Source organism: Lipomyces doorenjongii, assembly GCF_038497915.1.
Source record: "Lipomyces doorenjongii strain NRRL Y-27504 unplaced genomic scaffold V1508scaffold_65, whole genome shotgun sequence".
Lineage (NCBI taxonomy): Eukaryota > Fungi > Ascomycota > Lipomycetes > Lipomycetales > Lipomycetaceae > Lipomyces > Lipomyces doorenjongii.
In genome coordinates this window covers 20,651-44,650 of record NW_027118132.1, presented here as the reverse complement: position 1 = coordinate 44,650, position 24,000 = coordinate 20,651, and the positions used below count along the sequence as shown (strand labels likewise).

The 24,000-nt window shown below is 46.4% G+C and overlaps 7 protein-coding genes across 7 annotated transcripts; 2 read left to right on the top strand and 5 right to left on the bottom strand.

The window, feature by feature from the left end:
- The first annotated feature begins 240 nt into the window (after nucleotides 1-240).
- Nucleotides 241-1,966, top strand: V1508DRAFT_254656 (uncharacterized protein). Its single transcript, XM_066936408.1, has 2 exons — nucleotides 241-1,700; nucleotides 1,784-1,966. The coding sequence occupies exon 1, from the start codon at nucleotides 691-693 to the stop codon at nucleotides 1,579-1,581; it is 891 nt and encodes a 296-aa protein (XP_066793602.1). The 5' UTR covers nucleotides 241-690; the 3' UTR covers nucleotides 1,582-1,700; nucleotides 1,784-1,966.
- Nucleotides 1,967-2,909: 943 nt separating this feature from the next.
- Nucleotides 2,910-4,374, bottom strand: V1508DRAFT_399650 (major facilitator superfamily domain-containing protein; the record flags this gene model as incomplete). Its single annotated transcript, XM_066938275.1, has 4 exons — nucleotides 2,910-3,061; nucleotides 3,114-3,207; nucleotides 3,271-4,143; nucleotides 4,204-4,374. 4 exons carry the CDS (start codon nucleotides 4,372-4,374, stop codon nucleotides 2,910-2,912), a joined length of 1,290 nt encoding a protein of 429 aa, XP_066793601.1.
- A 48-nt stretch (nucleotides 4,375-4,422) lies between these two features.
- V1508DRAFT_254661 (OPT oligopeptide transporter protein-domain-containing protein) lies at nucleotides 4,423-7,622 on the bottom strand. Its single transcript, XM_066936409.1, has 2 exons — nucleotides 7,441-7,622; nucleotides 4,423-7,391 (listed from the first exon to the last, which is right to left on the bottom strand). The coding sequence occupies exon 2, from the start codon at nucleotides 7,388-7,390 to the stop codon at nucleotides 4,799-4,801; it is 2,592 nt and encodes an 863-aa protein (XP_066793600.1). The 5' UTR covers nucleotide 7,391; nucleotides 7,441-7,622; the 3' UTR covers nucleotides 4,423-4,798.
- Nucleotides 7,623-9,274: 1,652 nt separating this feature from the next.
- V1508DRAFT_424142 (putative erythromycin esterase) lies at nucleotides 9,275-11,319 on the bottom strand. The gene is made up of 2 exons (XM_066941255.1): nucleotides 10,790-11,319; nucleotides 9,275-10,712 (listed from the first exon to the last, which is right to left on the bottom strand). The coding sequence occupies exons 1-2, from the start codon at nucleotides 11,010-11,012 to the stop codon at nucleotides 9,514-9,516; spliced, it is 1,422 nt and encodes a 473-aa protein (XP_066793599.1). The 5' UTR covers nucleotides 11,013-11,319; the 3' UTR covers nucleotides 9,275-9,513.
- Nucleotides 11,079-12,809, bottom strand: V1508DRAFT_254628 (uncharacterized protein). The gene is made up of 2 exons (XM_066936407.1): nucleotides 12,147-12,809; nucleotides 11,079-12,088 (listed from the first exon to the last, which is right to left on the bottom strand). Exons 1-2 carry the CDS (start codon nucleotides 12,686-12,688, stop codon nucleotides 11,512-11,514), a joined length of 1,119 nt encoding a protein of 372 aa, XP_066793598.1. The 5' UTR covers nucleotides 12,689-12,809; the 3' UTR covers nucleotides 11,079-11,511.
- Nucleotides 12,810-17,110: 4,301 nt separating this feature from the next.
- Nucleotides 17,111-19,157, bottom strand: V1508DRAFT_424134 (nucleotide-diphospho-sugar transferase). Its single transcript, XM_066941254.1, has one exon. The coding sequence runs from the start codon at nucleotides 18,745-18,747 to the stop codon at nucleotides 17,533-17,535; it is 1,215 nt and encodes a 404-aa protein (XP_066793597.1). The 5' UTR covers nucleotides 18,748-19,157; the 3' UTR covers nucleotides 17,111-17,532.
- Nucleotides 19,158-21,707: 2,550 nt separating this feature from the next.
- V1508DRAFT_254579 (general substrate transporter) lies at nucleotides 21,708-23,597 on the top strand. The gene is made up of 2 exons (XM_066936406.1): nucleotides 21,708-22,401; nucleotides 22,451-23,597. The coding sequence occupies exons 1-2, from the start codon at nucleotides 21,923-21,925 to the stop codon at nucleotides 23,469-23,471; spliced, it is 1,500 nt and encodes a 499-aa protein (XP_066793596.1). The 5' UTR covers nucleotides 21,708-21,922; the 3' UTR covers nucleotides 23,472-23,597.
- The last annotated feature ends 403 nt before the right edge of the window (nucleotides 23,598-24,000 follow it).

The window sequence follows — 24,000 nt, the reverse complement described above, 5'->3', positions numbered from 1 at the left end:
TCCACTTCTATCCCTTCCCTCCATGGGTCGCTCTTCAGTGTGCCGTCTAATATAATTGCACAGAACCTGCTCGGCCGCCCACTTGTTTCCCAGCGACAGTTTATATACTGCACATACTACTTTTAGCACTGACGGTCATTGAACAGGAAGAAATAAGTTTATGACGGTAATATGAGTTATCTACCAATATCAGTAATAGTTCACTAATCCCAATAGAAGATCGCAAAAGATGAAAGATTCTAGCTAGAATATTATCCTATGAGCAGAGAAGCTTCTTGAATATATACAAATGTCACGAGTGACAAAGATATGGATAAGATGCTCGGAAATTTTGGAAAGTTGGCATTTACCATTCGTTGTTGGTCTTCAAATGCGTGGTTCCAAGCTCTGCGCAAATAAAATTGTAAGCTCAGGCTAAGACAGAGCTAACTTGCCTATTGGCAGACGACAAGAGGCTGATTATCACGTGATCGCCTCGTGGATGAGTAAAACGCTGTGTCTTAGAGAGGATGCAATCGTGAATTTAAAATACAAATAGCGAATGCTACCGATATGGTTGAATTGTGTCATTAAGCATGGCGTAGGACAGTAAAAAGACTCAGCGTCAGATAAATTAGTCACCCAGATAGTTGATGTAGCCTTGAAAATTATAAAAGGACAATCCCCATTCCAGAGTTACGACAAATCTTGATGTCTGTTTGCATCACAATGGCTGATTTACGAGTCAAAGAGTATTCAGGTCCAGAGGAGTTTTTGGATGAGTTATTGCCGCAATTTGAACAGCATGAACTGGAAAATGGCCAGGTCATATCCAAGTCGAAACTTTGGAACCAAAATAAGGTCGAAGGGGGATATTATGCTGCAGTTATCGATAACAGTAACACCGTGACCTACGCCGCGGTATGGGTACCGGGGAATTACGTTTTCCTATCCTGGTCTCCTCCGGACGGAGGTGAAGAAGCACAGGAGAAGCTGGCTGAACATGCTGCGTCGCTGTCATTGTCCTCGACCGGAATTGTAGGATGCGAGCCGGGCGCAATGACATTCGTCAAAGCATATACGGCAGCGTTGGAGAAATCGTATGTCGTCCATAGGTCGATGACGACTTATCGACTAACGAATGTGACCATTCCTGATCAAGCTCGAGATATGATGTCACGCGGCTTTTTGAGGGTGGCCACAGTTGATGATGACATGCAAATGTTGGCAAATTGGTACATTGGCTTCAATGAGCAATGTTTGATGCCGAGACCAAGTGCAGAGGAAGCTATCAAAGAGATTACTTTTCGCGCACGGTTAGGGCTATTGTATCTCTGGATACTCAATGAGAAACCCGTTTCCATGGCTTGTAAAGTCAGACCTTTGAAATATGGCTGTTCAGTTGCTGGGGTCTATACTCCGAAAGAGTCGCGAGGTCAGGGATGCGCAACAGCAATGATGGCAGCATTCTCAGAACATTTACGAAAGGACTATGATTTTGTGTCTCTCCACGCGGATAATAACAACCCAACGTCAAATCATATTTACCAACAGGTCGGGTACGAGAAACATTGTATAACGAACGACTATCTTATTGTTTAGGATTGTGGGATGCGACAAGCTGGGCAGTGGCAATTTACTCGACTTCTGCGGAATTGAGAAGTTACTATTTCAAATTTGCTCTATACTACAGTTATTGTTTTTATATTCATTTCTCACCGGTAAATTCCAGGGGAAGCATACGACAGTTGTCGCGATGACCAATCCCTTGAATAATACTAAGCGGATACTGACGAGGAGATAGTCTTTATCTCAAATCCCCCATCGCGATCAGGTTTAGCATTTTCCCAGGCTTCGAGTCTTAAGTGCAGCAGGCACTTGTGGCATCGACATCAGGTGCAGAAGAGTTTAGGTGTTTCGTTGTTGTTGCTATCGATAAAGTTCGACACTACGATCTGGAAGAGCAAAAATACTGCGTCGCGTCGCGGGATTAACTTTCATCAGTAAAAGAAATTGAGTTGTTGTTGTAGTTAGCAGGTGATTGATTATTGTGCGTACAGAGTAATGGCGACAGCGGGAACGGAGTATTTAATATGAACGGGATCGATAATAGACGGAACACGGAGAACAGACCACATTAGAAATATAAAAGGTGGTTTTGTACTGATTAAAAGAGAAAAAGGCGGTGGCACGCCAATAGATAAGTTGCCAACATGACATTTCATCGCTGAAACTCAATTGATACGTTATGCGATAAGGTAAATTGCCTGCGTGTTAAGGCTAACGCCTTAAAATAGATCCACAGCTGGCACTTTCGTCATTCGCTCGTTTAGTAACTCTCTAAGGTTCACTATCAGGCGGGGTAAGTATGTAGGCATGTCGTATACGTCGTTCTCGACAGGCACGATCATCTTTTTAATAATAGACGTATATTGGCTTGTTACTCGAACATCTTGCTCTCTCTGAACCATATGCAGAATCTCAAGTGTCATCACCTTATCATATCTAAAAGGACCAGGAGAGTTAGAGATATTGGCGCCATCTTGTCATATCACTAGTCCTGCAAATGTCACTACCACTAAATTGTACAGATTACCCCATATTTGCCAAAGTAATAGGCTGTCCGTGAGTCCGTACCTCAGCCTGTATTCAGAGGATGCAAGTGCGCTGTCTATATTGCAGAGTCTGTCACTGAGCAGGTTTATGCGCAAGCGGGATTTCACATACTACGCCCTATTTAATCGGTTGAGGTGGGGTCGGTCCGTGATACATAAGGGTATAATATTGAAAGGCATCAGACGATAGCGGACACATGCACGAGCATGTCGTGAAAAAATCACTTGACGAGATCACGACGGTCCAGCAAAGCACGATACGCTGGATCCGGATCTGGATCTGACCGGTTGCAGGGTCCATGACAGTTGGCACCATCAATTCTGCTGATGCTCTCGGCGCTTTATCCTTCTCAGCTCAAAAAGAAAAACACTTGCAACCATATAAGACAGTCCAGCGAAAATTTGAGGAAATAGATATTCCCTGGATGAGCCGGAGCGGCGCAGCTGCAATCCAATGACTTCTGAGACTAAGGGTATAGTTAGAGCCAATCCACATATATCGAGATCATGAAAACGTACATGTTGTTGGAAGAATTATGGATATCCATGAAAGGGATAGGAGCGACTGTAGCTCCTTCAGACCTGCAACCTCTACGCATAAAGGACCGATGGTCTATAGACACAGTTAGTGAAGCGCACTAAAACTTAAATGAAGAAAACTTGTGAAGTCACCGACCAGCCAAAAAACGCCTAGGATTGCTCCGATTATAAGGGCAAAAAAAACAGTTAGCCCATAGGAAGTCGCTGGCAGCCAAAACATGAAGCAACAAAGACCACATAATAAAGTGAGGAGCCCAGCAACATCAATTCTGCTGTAGCGATCACTCCAAATTCCGACGATCGGTCTACCAACTGCAGTACCGACATTCAGAAAGCCGACAATATTAGTAGCTTGAGCATGCGAAAGACCGATGGACAAGGCGAAATCTGATAGTGAAAAGAGGACCGTAATATATCCAAGCATACTGACGAAGGCCCATGACAACAAAAGGATTACATCGTATCGGCGCAGGAGTTTTATGTCCAAGGCACGCTGAGTCGGCCTGATGTGCTGATTTCGATCCCGAATTACAAGTGCTGCAGTCAAGATGGCGAAGAATATGATGATCCCAGTAACACGAAGAGCCCAATGGAGGCCTATCTGATTGATCATAGCCTCCGTTGCCCATGAAAAAACCGCCCCGCCGATACCTGACCCAGCGGCACTGACGCCATTGGCAAGGCTACGTTTTTTGTCAAACCACTGTGATAGGACAGCGATACTTGGTATGTAAACAAAGCCGACACCAAGACCAACCAGTAAACCTTGAGTAAGATATAACTGCCAGATCCGTTTCGAGAATGAAGCCGCTACAAACCCTCCGGATTCCATGATAACTCCCGCAATCATCGCGAGACGTATTCCATATTCACGCGTCAGAATAGTAACAAACGGTGCCGCCAACATAGCCATCGAAAAGTTAAAGCCACCTACGAATGCATAATCGAAAGAAGATGCCTCTGGGTAGACCTGGTTCGACAAGTAGTGGGAAAGGTAGATTCCGTAGGACTGTCAGAATTTGATAAGCAGGAACCTAACGTTGCTCATGGAAAGAGAAGGGATACATACCGCCACAATTCCCCAAGAAAAGCAATTTACCGTGAAACAAGCCGCTACACACAGCCAGCCATACCCACCATCAGGCGGTGGAGTCTCTTTTTCGTCATCCTGGGCTCTAACTGCAAGGTTAAGACTAACGATTGCATCCCCGCCAATGGATTTATTGTCGGATTGCTCCATGTTTTGTAACGATCAATAGATTGAGTATATGCACGACATAAATGAAGAAGTCTGCACCAAAATATCTATCCCACATTGAACTCATAGTCAACTTACGATGCCCGGCGTGTATGAAGGGGTCTTCAACTGCCGAGGCTGCACGGACCAACGAGAGTTTAGTGATGAAAGCTCGGAGGTTGCCCTCCACCTAATGAGATAGCGCAGCCGTTTGCTATCTAAAAGAACACATTTGGTGATGACTTTTCGCCGTATCGCCTGTTATAAGCGGCAATCCCACGAAGACAGCTGTGACATAATGTTTTATTAAAAGCACTTGCATTTGTACAATATTAGAGAAATTTTGAACAAGAAGTATCGACAACTAACGCAAACAATCAAAAGCTCAATGCAGTAAAGCAAAACTAAGATCCACTTGCCCGACTGCTCATTCAAACGAACCAGCTGGCAACCCAAACGTCGTTCCCTTCGGCAAGTGATATAGCGTCGCCTTCCTGCCGCCGTCAACTCCAGCTGTTGAAATGGTATTTCCCCACCATGTCAACTTCGCCTTGGGGAGTGTCAATGCCACGAAAATCAAGATCCCAGAAAATGCCACACCGGCCGATAACCCTGAGGTGAGAATATAATTGTACTTTGTCCACCAAGAGAGATACCGTCTGCGGATAAAGAACATGAAGACGAACGAGAGATACATGGCAGGGGTGTAGTAGGAGAGATTATAGGTGCTACCCCAGCGTGAGATGCCAGTGAGGATGAGAACGGGATGGACATATTTCATCTGGCGAGGAAACATGCGGCGGAGGGCGTAACATGGGACCGCAGCCAGTGCACCAATGAGGAAGGAGTACTTCAGCACTGGATATAACTGGTTGAAAGTTCGCTGAGGACCGACGACACCGAACAACAGACTTGCAGAGTACAATGAATGCGGGAATGTGCAGACGAAATGACTAGCCTGTGTGGGCGAGCACAAGTCGGAGACCGAATTCATCAAAAACTGAATAGCTCCCACTGTAACAAAAGTTTGAATCAATGTCGCAACAATTTGACCGCGGAACACAGCCCGGGGTGGCAACTTTGCATAGTGAGCCATTTTCTGGTCCGATATAAATCCCTCCGCCTGTTCGTCTGTATTGTATCCATAGACACGGCACATCATATTAGCAATACCATTATTCGGGATCATATATCCTGCTATGAGGGTCGAGAGACTACTCGTGAAGAGCTGGTATCCGGTCACAGAATAAATCAACGCCGAAGGCACCATAATCACCGTACTGATAAGTATGATCACGATCATACCCCATACTGGTGCGTTGGTGGGATACACTGTAAATGCAACAATACCGAACACGACAGAAATCACAAAGATAGCGACGAACCACCAGTCTGGAACCTCGGGATACACAGACATCATTTTAGACATGGGATCTTTGTACATATCGTAGTTCGATGACTTTCTATTTCTGATTCCTTTCCAAAACCCTCTAAATGCCTCAGAGAGCAGTTTCCAGTCCGTCAAGAGCATGTACGCGAACGCAAGCGTATACAGCGCGAATGTGGATCCCGAATTCAAAAGATTTCCCATGGAGATGTAAGGCGGTGAATAGAGTTTATACTTTGCTTCATCAAGTGTCGAGTCCGGCTTTACAACTTTCGTAAGGTTGTAAACGGTGGCTGTATTGTCGTATACTTGGTTCGTGTTAATCGGAAAATATCCAGTCCATTTGTAGTTTTTCCAGTACATTCCCAGCAACATTAATCCACCGATAATAGTGCCGACATATCGATTAAGTGTCGCGAAGAACGGTGCAATCAATGGTGTCGAATAATTTATGACAGACCAGTCGAATGTCGTGAGCGGGTTGAATCCAAGACCTAGGTATGACCCACTGACAATCGCGAGGACGGTGTTCTTAGGGGCGATCCATGTTATCCAATTGAAGACACTAAGTGCCGTGAACAAGAATGACGGCACAAAGAAGTAAAGGAATGACGCCCCAAATACGATGAAAAAGAACTTGTATTTGCTGATAGTCCACCCATGTATCGGACGTTTACTTTCTCGCATCAGTAGCGCACGGTTGAGTGCCAGTGTGGGGAGAACGGTGGGCCAGACGGCTTTCGATGGGTAAACACACCATCGACGCAGCATCCCTGCAAGTCCAAATCCGAAGAACTGCGTCGAAAAGTTCATGAGAAACATGAACCCGAAATTGACCCATTTCTGACCAAAGAACATGTCAAGTTTCATTGTGACGACATAGCCCATGAAGTTAGAGCCACCGGAACCGACATTGACCATGATTGTCGCGAACATCTGCTCCTTGTATGTCCACGGTCCGGGGTTCAGTGAGTGTCGCGTGCCGCGGAACGTGAAACCCCAGTCTGGAACGGTATACTGCAAGAATTTCCCACAAGGGTAGAGCAAGATTTGGAGGACAGCCGACTGAAGCGATAAACTTGGTTGACGAAGAGAGAAGAACTCGTTGATAAATCCACCGACCGCAACCCACAAGCATCCCAGAAAATAGGCTCTGATCGTTTCCGCTGGTATAGTCGGATCGTCCGTGGGGTCGCAGATGGCACGAACTTCAGGATACGGCGAATGATATTTCATAAGCGTTGCCTCCAGCTTCAAGTCCAACTCATAGGTTTCTGCATCCATTTGGGACGCCTCCTGGCCCTGTAACAACAGCTTTATCTTCTCAAACGTTTCAGTCGGAAAGTTTAAGTCATCGTCGTGATAGTCCAGAGCCTCGCGTAGAATCACAAGCGATTCGTCAACAGACATATTCTGCAGTTTCTCAAGTATAAACTCCGCAGCTGGACCGTTCAATACATCGTCTACATCCTTGCCGGCGGTGGCAAGGCGTTCGGCGACGCGAAGCTTTTCTTCGTCTGTAACGTTTGTGACGCGCACATTATACGCCTTCTTCTCGAAGTCGTCCGAGACCGAATCGGTTTCGTTGCTCCGCACTGTCACACCATCCATTTTTTCATTAAAATCGACCATCCTATTACTGTAAGCACTCCTCGTCATAGCTACTAAGGTTGGGCAAGTACCTGAAGTCTCAGCCTATCGATCAATATAATGGAGACAGTTTCGGCACAGATCGAGTAACTTATCCGAAGCTCTCTTCCAGGGTCCTCGCCCAATATTTATTCCTGCCCACCCAGCATGATTCAGGAATGAGATATTTGGGGTCCACTTTGACACCTGAGATAAGAGTAGCTCGGTGGCGTGGGGAGGGGAAGGGGGTAATACAAGAGATAAGAACAGCGATAGAGGATAGAGTAATTCTTCGTAAATAGAACTCAATAGTCTCATGGTAGATATTAAATGCATGTCATCAGCGCGAGACGCGTCTTTATCGGGCATTCGGCGGAGTACTCATATACATCCTTCCGGTGCATATCAGTTATGACCCTTACAGTGGAATTAACATGTGGCCAGAGCTTACGGTCAGTGCTGCAACGATATCACGGTGATCCTTTTGTACCTGTCCACAAAAACTAGTCATGCAATATATAGCGAATTCACTCATCTCGTCACAGCAATTGTAAAGAGATAGCTTGGAAGGGCCGGTAGATGCTGGCCAAGGGGACAACCAAAGCCGGAATGCCCGCAAGCCTTGCCAAGCGTACAAGCCAGAGCAGACTTCCGAGCAAAAACAATCACTGCAGGCCATCGGGCAAAAAATCTGTCAAATGCTTGGAAGTTAGTGTGATGTTAATCAGCCACCAATGTTCTCGTGCTAACTAGATAAAACACTTTCGTGGCGCCAACATGTTTCAATGCCAGTTAAAATATCTGACTGAGCCATCAAGCATCTTTCCAAGGTGCCAAGTTGCTGGTTGTTCCTTAAATTGTCTTAGCAAGTACGCATTTCACAATCTCGAGAATTGTAATAGTTGTAATTGAATTGAGCCTTAGACAGCGGTTGAGTCGAAGTGCACTTAACCTCACGCTAGGACACATTTTGCTATGCCTCTGATAACGCCATGCTGACGGCTCTAGCTCTATCAAGCTGCTGAACCGTGCGTGTTCAGAACGTACGGCTATATTGTCTCATAACCTGCGCATTGCTTATGCACGACCCACTTCGCCCAATCGACCTCGCTAATTTAGCGTACATCTCAAGAGACAATCAACCAGCCCAATAAGATACCAAACAAGTCAATTCAAGTTAAGTATGAGTCTTCGGTGACAAGTTAGGATTGATAGACCTCGGTTGAAAGCATGTGGCGTAGTATCGCTTATGTGCCCACTACCGCCAGATTAGTCAAACAAGGTACTGTTTGATGTACCATGGCCCTGGTTACTGCTTTTATGCTGCCGCGGCAACTATAAAATCGCGCATGAATAGATAACAGATTTAACAGGGATATTATTGGCCAATGCACTGGTGCGGCTGCTCGATAAGCTCAACTGTGGTTTAGAATGTGGGCCCCATATCTGTAGACTCTTTGATTCTTTGCCACTTTCGAGAGCATAGTCATTAACTATAAGTTGATCGGAAGAATTCGCTGTGTTTAAGGTCTACCCAAGCACGCAATCTTTTATTTACATACGCACAGTGACAAAAATACCACGATGCTCCCAATATTACAATTCACACTTCGAATACAAACTAACTTTCCCTGCGCTAGTTCCTATTGAGTGTTGGTTTGCGTCTAGCTTGATACGGTATCCTTGCTGCGACTTCCCGGCTAGTTGTCTGCGTAGGCTCTAGTAACCCTTATCTACAGGTGACATGCTCCCAGATGATGAAATTGAGCACTTTCTGGGACGGACTGTAAATTCGACTGACACCATGGTAAATTGAGTACAGAGGAGTATCAAACTTGAAAGACCACGTGACTCAGTTCTACCTTTCATTACAAGTGAACCAATGGAGGGTGGGACGAGCGATATATTTCATAGACCCAAACTCACTTCAAATTGACGTAGATGAACAACGTATGTACAAAAAATTAAAGGTAAACGAATGGACCCAATCAATAAGTTCCAGGTAGCAACAACAACATACCAGAAAAGCAGACTAGACTCACCTTATGACCGACCGTTCGGAATAACTAATCAAGGACACTGTGATTTACTAAAGCTGTTACTAAACAGAGCAAACTCCACCTTAACTACAGTCCGAATGGATAAGTTTCATCAACAGCTATTGGATACTGAGGCTGCTCCTTCTCGAAAGCCGCCACAGCGTTTGTGTCACGAAACCATACATAAGCATCCATCTGCTTCGGCAGCACGGCTTCGGAGTAATGACTCCATCGTTCCGTTAGTGGCCTATAAATTACTCCAATGAACCGCTCGATCCTTGCTTCCATAAGGGCTTCACGGAGTTCGTCATGCTGTCCCTCTCGCAAGTCGAGGAGGAAGCTAGGTAGCCCGGCTTTGAACATGAGCCGCTCATAGCTCCCATTTAATGACGGCTGGACTTTCATCACTTCCATCGGCCCATCCCATTCATGGGCTGCAGCGACAGTACCAGTATGTGTTCCACACCCAATTATGGCCACTTCATTGCCATACTGCTCCCGGCACATTTGCCCAATGTTAATCTCGTTGCGATGCATTCCCATGCCAGTGTGCTGCGCATCACCAATATGACTGTTGTGAGCCCACACGATTGCCTTTGAGCCGCTCTTCTCTGTGAGGAGCCTATCAAGAGTTTCGAACATGTGAGTATCGCGAAGGTTCCACGAAAAGTCTGAACCGTGGTACATCGCGCGATAGTACTCCTCTGCATCTCTGACAAGTCGTGCATTCATCTCTGCATCAATAAAGCCCTCACTGTCTTGTCGAGCATACTCCAGTCGCTTAGAAAGGAGATCTACTAGAGTCCGCACGACCGACTCCTCGCAGGGAGCTTGACCCCGCCTGAGTGCAGCTAAGCCATATCTTTCTGGATCCTCCAGCCATGGTGTTAAACAACCATACCGTTGCCGCGCGGCTTTGGCAGCTTCGGGGTCGGTCTTATCGAGATAATCCAGAACTGCACGAATGGAGGACTTAAGGCTGTACAGGTCCAACCCATAGAACCCAGCGCGCTCCGCAACGGGACGCTGCAAGTTATGCTGCTGCAGCCACTGAATAAAGTCTTTCACCTCTTGATTTCTCCACATCCACGTAGGAAAACGCTTGAACGAGGCGAGTGGATCGCCATCTTTACCGGCAGAGCCCTGTCGGGCATACCGATCGACCGTCCTGGCGTCGGGCCAGTCTGCCTCGACTGCGACTATGGTAAAGCCGTACTTCTCAATCAATCGCTTTGTTATTGCTGCACGCGCGCGATAGAATTCGGATGTGCCGTGGCTCGCGTCACCTGCCCGAGTGCAAAGGGTAGAGCAAATTAGCATTCCGACCACCAATGCGATGAGAGCACGACACTATGTTTCTTACCTATCAGAACTATGCGGGCTTTCCCGAAGCGGTCAAATTTGGCACCGAATGAACTGTCCTCAATGGCTGGCAGTTCTTCGGCAGCCGATCGAATGAGTGTGGAAAGAGCAACCATTTCTGAGAATAGCCGCTTGGAAGCTATCGTAGATCGCAAGAGCTGTGCTTGTCTTCTAGTCGAGAACACTAAAACCGTGAGAATTGGATTGAAAATAGAATTCTGCATGATACGAGGGAGGGCACGAGGCCATTGCCTAAATACAGTCGCAAAATAGTACCATCAGCCTCGAGCGTTGAACTGTCCCCCATCGTCATCTCAATGCATTACGTCATGCTCCGCACGCCCCGTTTCCGCCCGCGGAACATCCCAAAGGGGCTACAGTTTAGAGGCGCTCATATCTATTCGCATTCAAATTCTATGTAGAGAGGATATTTTTTGTTGCCTTTGAAATGAGAAATACTGCACGATGGATCACTCAACGTCGGTCCACAACCGGCGAGGTCCCTCTTCTTATTGACTGACCAGCAAGTGGACCAGTCTCATATTTCGTGGAACGCCACCACCCATCAAATTAACAAAATGTCAAACACCTATGTTACTTTATCGATATATCATTAATTGAAATTATAGTCAACTCTGTCATGAACATCCAGAAATTCGTACTACCATCCACCCTGACCCATGAGATACAACCAGCAATAAATTCCGTATGCGCAAAGGACAACTATTGCCCATTAGACAATGCATCTTTCAGATACTGTCCAATAGCAGGACTCTCCTTTACCATCCACAATACCTCCAAGACAAATAAAAACACAAAAACCGTTGACATTGCTATTGCAATAACATAAAATTTCAAAATCAACTTGAACAATCTCATCTTATCAGAGAAGTTCAATGTCTTCAAAGTGTTCACCAAACTGTAAATTGCGTCTCGCATGGTTGTGACTGTCCCAAATGCTTTGCTATCCAAAGGGATAATCGGTTCTTCGTCTTCAGGGAGGAGGGCCGCTTGAACCCGGATGCGGACAACAGTGGCTGGAAGAGAGAGAAAGACAAAAAGTAGGAGAAAGAGCGCAATGCCGAACACAAACACAAAAGTACCAAAGACTTTTGTCCAACCGCTGCCGTGTGCCAAATAAGGCAGAGCAACACCAATTAAGAGATTTGGGAAAAAATATGTCACTTGACGCACAACATATTCGGCGCCCACAGCAGGTAGGGTGAGCGTACTTAGACTAAAAGGAGTGTTCCTAAGGCGTCTAAACCAGGTTCTCTGTGTCGGCACGGTGATGATAATGCTACACAGGTTAGTCCGTATCACCTTATCATTCGGTAATTTAAATTAGCTGAACTTACTGTGTCAAGACTAGAGACAACGGGGCGAGACAGAGGAAAAATATCAAGTAAAGGAATGTCTGAAAGATGCTTCCAAACAGGGAGACAACGACGGTTGTATACAGCACACTGACGATTTGCATAACTATATACGCAGACATTCCCCGGAAAGGACTCCATGGACCAGCCTCACGTCGAAGGTATGCCAATGTTCGTCTAATGCTGGATGTGACGAAGAGATCTTTGCCCCCGTACACCCTATTACTGCCAGAGTCATTGGCCTCAAGTTGAGCCTCACCCGCATCATAGTCGTTTTCTAATATAAGATGGTGGCTTGATTCGTTACTTAAAGGACTATAGCCTTCGTGGGGATCTTCGACGGCAGCAAGAGTGAGAATGACAGTGGCGATGTACTGCCCCAGAGTGACTGCGATTAGACACAAAATAACAGTACTGACAAAGACAAACGCGGGACCTTTAGGAATGTCGATTTGGTCGTCCTCATTGTTCCGCACCGAGCAACAAGCGGTCACTGTATGATGGATCGCTCTTGAGAGAAGCATTGATGAACTTGAAGTGAATGAAAGGGAAGATCTGGAAGAGCTAAGTAAACAAGATTATGAGGCGGACGGAGTGTGAGTTCGGTAGTCAGCAGAGGCACGAGGGAAGCTGTCAGAAAATGGCGTGACGCAAGCCGCGCTAGCTTGCTTGGAGCCACGATCCCAACTGCGCCTCTTGATGGCCTGTGAGCTATCATATCTTCGTGAGGCTTCTGCGCCAACGGAAAGGTTTCGATGAAGTGACGTCATGAACACGCATGTTGACTAAACATAGCGAACATGACATCAATCGTCGGATAATTTTGATGTGGCTGAAGTTGCTGGGCGAGCATATAGTGTATATGTATATACTGCAAGGAGCCAAGTATCCAGGGCCTTTCGTTTAGTCGCTGAATATTTGAGCCCTCGTACCTACCACTCCATAAAAGTGACATCAAAACTACAGCAAATCATAATAAATCACTCAGTAAAATCCATCACGGTCTTTAAAATGTTAGAATTAAATAGAACTTAGTTTGATCGCCGTAAAATAATTATGCTTTGCACGCCGTTTACTATGACGTAGGGCTCAGTATGAAAAAAGTCAGGTACGGTCGAACGTAAGAGGCTAGATAAATAGCCAACAGTCAGGTTAACCGAATATTATAAGGATATTATATTCCCAAGGAGTACTGGACAATTGGGCAGACCAACCATTGGGTTAACCCATACCACAAAGACTGGGCACCCAGGATGATGCAGTTCAGAACCCGAATGAAAGATATTGACAGCGAAAATTGTGACAATAGGCCACGTTGAAATTGTTCGTGCATCTTGTGATCAACGACAAGTGTGAACTAGCGGAAGCTCTCTAGTGTCGGTGAGACCCCATCCAATGATGCCACTGCGATCTGTGACCAGTGTGGCGATCCATTCCATCCATTCCACGGAGGGGTCCCACGCTAAGGGGCAACTTCGCGATGGAATGGATCCACGAAGGGTATCAGTGGAATGGATGGACAGTGGAATGGATACGTTGACGCTATCTACACCTCGATAACTAGCCCAGCGACGTCTAGCCCTTTTTTCTCATTTGCCCCTAAAACCTGTAACTCCTCTTCTCCCTCATGATCACCTAACAACTGCTTTCAATCCTTGATCGACTTCTTATGCGACTCGGGCAGCTGTAGAAGGTGCTCGAGTCTGTGAATAAGACCAGCCTTTTGCCAGGAGCGCAGAGTCTGCACTATACCTATTGTATTGGCCTCCATACGATTACGCGAAGAGTCTAACATTCCACCGCAAGATGAGAACAACCTCTCCACATCTGCGCTCATGGGTGCAACTGAGAGAACGTCAAGCGCCATTTGAGCTAGCCGAGGATAAAGACTTCGTTTCTCGTGCCAATACGCTAACGCATCAATAACATCCTGGTCCGAGTCCAGGTGTAAACGCTGCCACTCCTCGTATTCATCGGTTGTAGTGTGCGCCTGTTGAGAATGAGAAAGCAGAGATGCCTGGCGACTCTCTTCTCGACTTTTGTGGAATTTCGTATGGAAGACCTTCCGCCGTTTGACATCTAACGACACGGTGCGTATAGAAGAGACGTTAAGATGCCTGTATTCTGAGTTCCAGAGTTCCTGAACCAGCTTCTTTGCTGTATCAATCCACGAAAGTTTCGTTGGCCCACCAATTCTCGAAGTATGCCCAACGATACGCAGGATGAAGGGCAACAGCAGCATAATAAACAGGCGTCTCATCTAACTTCTCGTAATATTCATTCACCTTCTTCCATGCAAGATTAATATTGATTTTGAAGTGTTCAGGATCTGGGTATCGCCCAGCCATTGCCTTCCAATGCTCAAAGCGGGTGAGAAGGTGTTCACATGCGAAGACCACGTCCCAAATAGTGCCATATGCTTCTGAGTACCCACTCTTTACGGTCTCTTTGGTCGTCTGGCAGTTAGACTTGTCATGTTCAGTCATACTTGCTTTCTTATGGTAGGAATGTTGACTTGCAAAGCAACAAGAATTACGCATTCTGGAGCCGTAGCCGCAGCCCAGGGGCCACGGGCACTTTAAATGGATGGATGGATTACGTAACAGCAGGCTGGATGGAATCGTTCCAGCAACAGCGACCGCAAACGACGATATCGAGATCCCATGGACAGCTGAGAATGAATGTACTGTCAACAAAAATGGCCAACTTAACGTGTGTCAGATTTTATCCCCCTCGTCACAGATCACTCAGCTGGAATCTGTCAGAGTGATCAAAGAGCCGGAAAGAATAAATATGGCTATTGGAAATCTGACGATTTGGTCAGACAACTGGAATTGGCTGCTGAAGTGTTTGAGAAGTTGCATTCTTGTTGTGTCAGTTTGTTTGATTCGGGAGGCACTCATGCCAGACACCAAACAAGGGAAGCACGTAAAGTTGGGCATCATTATTGAAAGATGAAGACGTGAAGACCAAAAGCATTGAGTTTTCAGAACGACGCGGTAATAGTAGGTGAGCAGTCAGGTTGAAGGAATATTATTAGGATGCTATATTCCCAAGGAGTATTGGATTGCAGTTCAGAACCCGAATGAAAGATTTTGATAGCGAAAAATGTGCCAATGCTGTCATGCCGTTGCTGCAACCCGGCGACATCCATGACGAGTGCTATTTTAATAGTAACGACGACGTCTAGACCCCTTGGACGGCTGAGAATGAATATATTATCAAGAAAATGACAATGACACAGGATTAATGTGTGTCAAATTTTATTGCCCTTGTCACGGATCGCTTCAGCTGGAATCTGTCAGAGTGATCAAGGGGCCGGGCAAGAACAGATATGGCTATTGGATGTCTGACGATCTGGTTTGACACTGGAAATTGGTGTTGAAGTATTCGAGAAGTTGCCTCCTAGTTCTGTCAGTGGTTTGATTGATCAAAGCTCAAACCAACCGGCGCTTCCAGATAATGCACTGACTAGTCAAAATGACCGAGCAGCACAATCGTTTATTCGACCAGGTTGGTTTGAGTGTGACGGACGCATTGTCAAACAAGTATCCTGTCCAAATCTTAGTAAGCGAGGAATGAGAAAGGGAATGCAAGTAATACTGGAGGAGAGGATTGGTTAGGGGTTATCAAAAAGAGTGCCACCATCCGGACAAATGTCCACGGAGCCATTGGCAACTGGTTCCTAGCCCACCCGGAGTGGGCCACGGGAAATGCCGGGCCATATGAGGAATTTCTCCACCAGTTGGAGAACGAGTTCACTACCAACTGGTCCACCCACGACAGAGCAACGGAATTGCGTACCACCTTCCAGGCAACGGGGGAGTCTCCAGTAGTTCTGCTGTCCTTAATATTGCAATGATAACATTATATTGCTTGTAACCCAGCTGAGTGAATATTTGTAATAGTCGACTTGACGAGCATCTCGCCAATAATATTCTGCTGAATGAGAAGATGAATATACTTCAGTGGGCAAATCCATCTATGGCCTTGACGTGGGAAGAGGGGATATACGGGTCGAAGGGTGACATCGTGGTTGGCTCGCTAAAGACTCCGTTAAATTCGACTCTGCAACTTACAGAACGAATACTATATGAGCAGCCGACAGCAATTGCTTACTGTCATGTTGGAATAAGATACGTACCTTTCAGCCGATCCTTTCAAATTCACATTTACCGTTTTGGTATGCGCTCTTGACAGTTACGATACCTTTACTACGTAATGAATACGTTTGGCCTGTCAAGGGCATTTACGTGTTGTGAGCTGCTGCAAGTTTCTGTTATAACGCAACATTTCTCCGTTGCCGGTCAATCAAATTTTGCATCTCGAGCCTTGGTCACTCGACGTGATCGAGAGCACGACAACATGTCGTAATATTTCCCTTTGTTATTACGACTTTAAATTTCCATACAACTACTTGGAAAATAGCAAGTAAAGAGCGTCTACATGGAGTCGCTCAAATTTGCTGGACTCTACTCTTTGCGGCGACGGCGTCAATGACGCCATGGCGCTCCCACAAGCTGAGATTGGCCTCAGTATGACCACGGAAAGCGGCATCCTAGCCGCTGCCGATGCTTGAGTACTTAATGTGGAGACGTGGGTGTGTAAGATTTAGACCTTTCGAAACGCATTAATCGCGCGTGGTCGTCGGTGTGACATAAGCGTGGGTCTATAATCGTTTTGCCGTCTTGATCATATCCGGCGCTTTTGTCCATGTTAGGATCAGGCCTGCGTGGGCATGTTGCTATTAACAATTCGCGTTGTCGACGCGTTGTAAGAAGTATAGCAAGTATGTTACCACCAATTTAGGAAGGGTTCAGTGATTCTTGATTTTGGATTTTCGTTGTTTTCCTTATTGTGGAGACGGATGTGGTTTTTTGTTGCATCATTTTCCGTGTAGGTGATTGGCAGATGGTGTATGAAACATGAGGAAATAAATTTTAGATCAATTTGTTCCTCACACCTAAGAAATTCCTCCTACATTCAAATCCCAGAACTAGTTTTCTCGGCACGTGTGTCCAATCCAGCAGTAGCAAGATAACCAAAACGTAATTTTGGTATCCGTCGCTAGGTGACTGTATTCCTGCTAGACCAATGAATGTTAATGTCAAGGCATAATAGGGAGCGAGACAATAAATCATCCCAAACAAACAATCATTCTATAACAGCTAAGAACCACGAAGCCAGAGGTTTGCCTTAAGTCCACTGTCGTTCCTAACATCTTCTATCTTTCGTGTTTTGCCGCGCTCGTTACGCCAATATTAGCTCTAAGCTCTCCGTAGTCAGTCTATTTGTAACATAGTCTGTTGCCAGTCGTTTGACAGCCGATTCGATCGAGGATCGGCTGATACACTTTTGCACATATCAGTCATTGTCCTCCCAGGTCTCCGCGCATCCGCAGGTACTCATTTGTGCAGGAGTATGATTTCCCGTCGACATTCTGATCGGGATTACAGAAACACTTTCCCGAATCATGAAACTCAGCAAATGGCTCGGGACAATGCATGTAATCTTGATGCCGGTATCCGACATCATAGAACCAATGGATTTCTGCCTTGTCTACCATTAATGACGCAGCGATGGAATGCACAGGCGCATCGCCCCATCTTTCGTAAAAAAAACCGCCGGACCGGTCAAGTGCGTCAAAGAAATCTCCGTAAGCCTGCGATCTGAAGAACTTCAAGGACGCAATCTCGAAATTTGACCAGAAATGACACAAATTGTAGCTGCCCTCGGTGATGCTTTTTTGGTCGTCGACGATGAAATCCAGTGCATTGTTCGGGTGAATATGTTCTGGGTGCGCACGAGAGAAGTCTTGGACCGTCGGCCACAAGGTTTCGATCGTTGACTCGTGTTCGTGGAGAGTGATGGTGAAGCCGTAGGTCTTGTTTTTTTCGCGCATGAATGTAAAGGGGTCATATGTGATATCGCAGTATAGTTGAGTGTTGGGTTCGACTCGCCAGTAGTAGTCATAGTCAGCGAGCAGTTCGTGTCTGTAGAAAAAGCCGGAGAAGAAGCGACACATGTGCCTGTAACTTTCCATTCCACCGTAAGGAATTTTGTGACTTTCCATAGTATTCATGCATTCTTCTGCTTTCTGACGGTCAATCCAGTCTGGCATAGACCAAGCCTCTTTCGGGACTACGCCGTAGGTTGCATTGCCAGACACGATGCTGCGAGTCATTTTGACAAACTCGGAGGAAAAAGGCTCATCGTTGATGAAGAGCCAGGGGTAGTGAAAGTTCTTGTTGAACCTGTCCTCGACGTAGCGGATGGATGACCGCGCATCGTGGACTTCAGAATTACGGACGAGCATCATAAAGGTCGCTTTCTCGAGTTTGGGCTCGCCGCTGGACGTAGCTGTAAATTCGTCGTCATCGTGGATTACCGGAGCCTCGGATTGAACGGGAACTGAGGTCAGGGAAATGGAGTTGTCGCATTCAAGCTTGTCGGAAGCGGGCTTGGCGTAGGCGTTGTCCTGTAAGAGCTGGGCCATAAGGCCAACACTGATCAAGCCGATAATGGCGACTGTGGCCGACACAATCCATCGCGGTGTCAGGCACGAGGCCAGGAGTCTCAGCATGTTGATTGCGACGACGATGAATGATATTTGTGTGTGTGCCCTGTTTTCAAAACAAATTCTGTCGGCATTGCAATGGCGTAAGTTGCTATTATGGTGAAGTCAGATGGGCGGGTAGGTAGTGGGTAACAGGCGTATGATAATTAAGCTGCCCTGCGTTTGGGAGGTGCTAGAAAACTGCTGCTGAGGAAAAGTATGATTGCTAAACCCACCCGCTTTGTCCGTTATATTGATTATGATACGACAACGACGTGGATCATCCTTGTCGACGCTGACAAGAGCATTCTAATTGCGCTATCGCGTCCGCGGTGAAACCGAGAAGCCGGTAATAAATCCTTCATCAACGCAGAAAGAACGCTGAATTGCTTCACATTACGCTAAACTTCTTTGGGATTAGGTTACTTGATAATACAGCCAACCTCAATCCGCGACCTTGCGAGACATTTAGAGCAGTACCTTAACACGCCAGTACGCCGTGTGAAGACTTCGCGCTTGAGCTTAAACCGCTTTTGCTAGTGTCTGTTGCGCACAACTTCACCCCAGTTTTCGTGGGTCAAATACTACATACGGATAATGGGGGAGGATATACATCTCGCGAATTTTGCTGCATTCTGCAAGACCAAGGGAATCATTCAACGATGCCGAGGTGAACCCTTTATGGCAAAACTCAGCAAGCACGAGTCCGACTATCATCGGGAATGGCAACAATCAATTTTAGGGGAGGAAGTTATCTATTAATTACCGGAAAATAATTCTTATGTCTGCCCAAATTATAAGGCCGAAAGGTCATCTATCAGTGGCTGGAGACGTCGCATGGACAAAATCGTGAGAGAAATCAAGACAATCATGAAATTCCGCAGAATGAAGACATTGCCATGGGAACTGGAGCAAGTTCCACATCCAAATTACCAGAACTGGATCAGTACATAATACTAGACCAGCTGGCAAAGACTCTGCTTCCAATTTTCACGGTATGCACCACGTTGCACATTGTGTCAAGGCTTTGTCTGCCAATGTCAGGCTACCTCCAGTTTACCATGGAGAAAATGGATGGCAACTTAAACAGATGGCTCATTGGCAGGAAGTTATCAGGGAATGGTTCAGAATGGCGCGGAATCTCTATGAATGTCCACGAATCCACAGAGTTATCAGACTGAATCAATGATGACAAGAGAATCTCGTACAAACTGCTGCCACATCTGTTAGGATGGGTCGGTTGAATGAGAGATAGACGAGTCGGATGTCGAAGACGCTTTCGAAGTAGTATAATATGGAGACTCGGTTCGGCTCCCATCAATGGCATTCCTGTTAGCGATGGATTTTAGTGTTTACCTGTCAGGAACCGCCCTTAAGCTGACAATGCGGCTCCTGAGGGCGCTGATTGACGGATGTTGAGCCGCAGACGACTATTGATTGATAATACTGACTGGCAATATGTGTACGGTGCTTTTAGTATTTAAAGAAAGAAGGGATAATATCAAATAATGCCACTGAAAAGTTCATAATATCAAAAATGCCATCGGGCTGGCACTGCAGCTGAAGCTTATGCTAGGTGTGACATTCTCAACAGTAAAGAGGTTTGGCCTTTGAAAGTCCAGGAGCCTTGGCAGGGCTTCGGATTTCGCTATCTGGATTGATAGGAGCCCTCAGAGAAGTCAAAGGTGGGAGGAAGTGTGCCATTTCCTTGATGTTGCCGATAAGTTCATCCAGTGTGATAGTGATACGCGACGGAATTTAACCTTCCGCATGCATACCGCCAACCTCCAAGCGAGAGTTCAAATTAATATATTTGAAGTTTCAAGCCGACATTCCTTTGCCTTCATTTACCGACGGAGATTGGCATCGACTGAGGCAAATCCACGACATTCTTTCAAAGTAATGAACTCACTCTGGGTTTCCACCAATCCGCTTACAGCCCTGAGTGGTTCACCAGACCCAGTGGAGCCAGGCACTTTATTCTACTTTGCAAAGACTAGCATATTTAATGACTACGTCACAAGGCATTCCATTCAATCTTATTTGACTTTAGTGTTCTTATAGACGCTAAGCAAGAAGTAACAGAGGAAGGGTGGTCAGGGCACCTAACGTCGATGTTGAATCGTCGAATTATACTTAGAGACTGACTCCGGCAATACCGCTATTTGTTAGTTAGTCTCCCTAAGCCCCCTCCCTACAAATGTTTAAGTAGTGTGCCGCGATGGACACTGATACAATCTGAATATGGAGTTCCTAAACTGTGCTTCAACGATTTTGTCTCCTGAACAACATTGCCTTGGATAATCCGTGGTTCACTCGTCAGGAGGAGAATTTGTACCTGAAAGTATAATAGCCCGGACGACACGTGGCAGAGATTTCGTGCAAATCTAATTATCGCGCAACGCTTTTGAGCCTCGCTGGCGTTGCACACGACTGTTATGGGGATCTCGAGTATAAGCCAGTCTTCTGCTCTGCGCGGCAGCATGTCGGGCAGCCATACGCGGAGACGGACCAGACAAGGTGAAGGCAAGAGGCGTCCGGTAGGTGACAAGTACCCAACGAAAGGTCCTACGGCGCAAACTTGCCAGAAGTGGCCAAGGGAAGACCTGGGCAGCGCAACATTTTTGTGGTCTGGAGGGAGCGCGAAGGAGTGGAAAACATCGAGGCGAGCGCTCCAAGAGGTATTCACGATGCAGTCTGCAGACCGTGAGTTCTGGTCGTGGTTAGGGCGTCTTTGTCCGCTCCACGTTCTCGCCAAGTATGAGTGGTGATATTGAGACAGACCAATGCGTTTTCAGCAGCAAACGGGCCGACGAAAATACCCAGCTCCACAGTTAATGTCCTGCACAGAAGCAACCACTATTCTCATTCCCACATTACTATGAGAACTTCTGCGATATCGCTGAATACATATATCCTTACCGCTTGTCACAGCAGCTACTTATATCCAGACACAACGAACAACCGTGCAGCCAACCCTTCATGTTTTTGAACGGCAAAGCAGCATTGGCAGATTTGCCAAAGGAGATTTTCAATAGGTGTCTGTACTGGTCCGTTGCAGTGTTTGGTAAGTTGATATGCATTCTGATCTAGGCATGTGACGATCTCGCTTTCGGCCATCCTAGAGGAGCAGTGCTGATCCGGTTCGGATTCAGGTATCTTGGGTGCCAGTCGAGGGTTCGACGAAGGCTTGGTAGGTGGCATGGTCACCATGAAAAGCTTCAAGACTGAATTTCACCTCGACAAAGGCTCGAAGGATCACATAGCAAACCAGGTGTCCACCATTACCAGCATGGTTCAGCTGGGATCTATTGGAGGGTCGCTTCTCGCTTTCATTCTCTGCGATAAGATTGGTCGGGTTCGATCCTTGCAAGCGCTAACCCTGCTTTGGGCCGTCGGCTTTGTGATCGTCATCACCAGCTACAATAGTATCTCACAGATTCTCGGCGGTCGGTTCATTGCCGGGTTGGGGATTGGAATGACTACTGTTGTTGGTCCCACATACCTTGTCGAAGTTGCACCAAAAGCTATTCGCGGCATGTTAACCAATATTTTCGCTGGCGCTGTGTACTTAGGTGTGATGATTGCCTACTTTTCGAATTGGGGCAGCTCAATACACATATCAAACTCGTCTCGCGCGCAGTGGGTCGTTCCGCAATCCGTTCATATCATTTTCGCAGGGTACGCTGCTCGTTACTTACTTTCAATTCGCCGCTAATATCCTAATAAGCTTCATTTTCATTCTCTCGTGGACAGTTCCTGAGACTCCTCGATGGCTCCTTATGAAGGGCAGAGATAAGCAGGCTCTTGCCAACCTATGCAGGCTACGACAGTTACCTGCAGATCATCCCTTAATTGAAACCGAAATTATGGACGTCAAGGAGCAGCTCGAACGTGAGAAAGAGGGCACTCACGGAACTTCAAGATGGGGTAAAGTTCGAGAACTATTCTTCATTCCGGCTAATCGGTATCGTCTCATGTTGGGTGTTATGTCTCAACTCCTGGGCCAGTGGTCAGGTGCTAGCTCTATTACGATCTATGCTGTAGAGTTCTTCGCGGCCCTAGGAAAAACGGGCGAAAGTGAAAAATTGTTCGCCACTTGCATCCTGGGAATCGTCAAATTCTTCTCGGCCTACATCTGCGCGTTTTTCCTTATCGATTTTCTTGGTCGTCGGCGTTGTCTTTACACTGGTATCACTCTTCAAGCCGTCTCCCTCTGTTACATAGCCCTATACTTGGCGATTGTATCGTCGTCGGCACCATCTCCTACAATATGTGACTCCGCCAAGCGTGCTGGTGGTGGTGCGATTGCCGCCATCTATATCTCAGGCTTCGGATGGGCTATGGGCTGGAACTGCTTTCAGTATCTCGTTAACGCTGAGATATACCCACTGAGACTTCGTGCTCTCGGTTCATCTATCGTGATGAGTTTTCATTTCATTAACCAGTTCGGCAATACGAAAGCAGTCCCCTCCATGCTTCTCGCGATGAGCGGCTTCGGATTCTTTCTCTTCTGCACAATCGTTTGTGCCCTCGGTCTCGTGTGGGTCTGGTTTTTTGTTCCCGAAACTGCTGGCAAGAGTTTAGAAGCCATGGACGACCTCTTCCAACTTCCTTGGCACCAAATTGGTCGACATAGCCAAGAACTTACCGCTGGTCAGGGTTCGCTCTCTGAAGCCGTTAGCATGGATCACTTGGAGAAGGCAGAGCAGGAAGTGAAGCAGCATGAAGTGAAGGGGGGTGCTGTCTAGGAATGAGAGTGGCGGCTAAGTAAATGAATGGCTAATATCAGGGTGGCTCACGGTGTGATTGATTTGTAGTTCGAGGTAGCTTTTGGCAACTTGTTGTCTGACCATTGCCATGGACAGTACAATCAAGAAATGTGGAACTAGAGGTGGCTTGAAAAGGTGCGTAGATATCCACTGTGCATTTCTGGCAATCATCACACATATTTTATAGTACTTTGCATTATATGATGAGCTGCTTGTAGACAATCAGCCATTACTTTAGTCTCAGTTTGCCTAAACCAATGCAAGGTGCTGCGGGATGCTCGAATGCGGGCTTCAGTCTCCTTTGTGATTTTGATCGGAATGATAATATCACAGAATATTGTTCAAGGTCTGATGAGGTTTCTATTCTGGAGTAGTCTCAAGGGAATGCTAAGGCAGTCTGGGTCTGCAAGGAAGAATTTGGTGCTAACGGCATGGACAATGAGTATTATTTGAACTGACTGAAACAGAGTTGCTGAATAACGCCTTAAAAGCATGTGGATTTTCGAAG

What these genes read in the sequence shown, in the direction of transcription:
- V1508DRAFT_254656 (XM_066936408.1), top strand. Translation starts at nt 691, where the DNA reads ATGTCTGTTTGCATCACAATGGCTGATTTACGAGTCAAAGAGTATTCA.
- V1508DRAFT_254661 (XM_066936409.1), bottom strand. Translation starts at nt 7,390, where the DNA reads ATGGTCGATTTTAATGAAAAAATGGATGGTGTGACAGTGCGGAGCAAC.
- V1508DRAFT_424142 (XM_066941255.1), bottom strand. Translation starts at nt 11,012, where the DNA reads ATGCAGAATTCTATTTTCAATCCAATTCTCACGGTTTTAGTGTTCTCG. An exon ending in AGCCCGCATAGTTCTGATAG is followed by an intron (nt 10,713 to 10,789) that starts GTAAGAAACATA and finishes GCACTCGGGCAG; the next exon opens with GTGACGCGAGCCACGGCACA.
- V1508DRAFT_254628 (XM_066936407.1), bottom strand. Translation starts at nt 12,688, where the DNA reads ATGCTTCTCTCAAGAGCGATCCATCATACAGTGACCGCTTGTTGCTCG. An exon ending in TTGTCTCTAGTCTTGACACA is followed by an intron (nt 12,089 to 12,146) that starts GTAAGTTCAGCT and finishes TAACCTGTGTAG; the next exon opens with CATTATCATCACCGTGCCGA.
- V1508DRAFT_424134 (XM_066941254.1), bottom strand. Translation starts at nt 18,747, where the DNA reads ATGCTGAGACTCCTGGCCTCGTGCCTGACACCGCGATGGATTGTGTCG.
- V1508DRAFT_254579 (XM_066936406.1), top strand. Translation starts at nt 21,923, where the DNA reads ATGGTCACCATGAAAAGCTTCAAGACTGAATTTCACCTCGACAAAGGC. An exon ending in GTTCATATCATTTTCGCAGG is followed by an intron (nt 22,402 to 22,450) that starts GTACGCTGCTCG and finishes TATCCTAATAAG; the next exon opens with CTTCATTTTCATTCTCTCGT.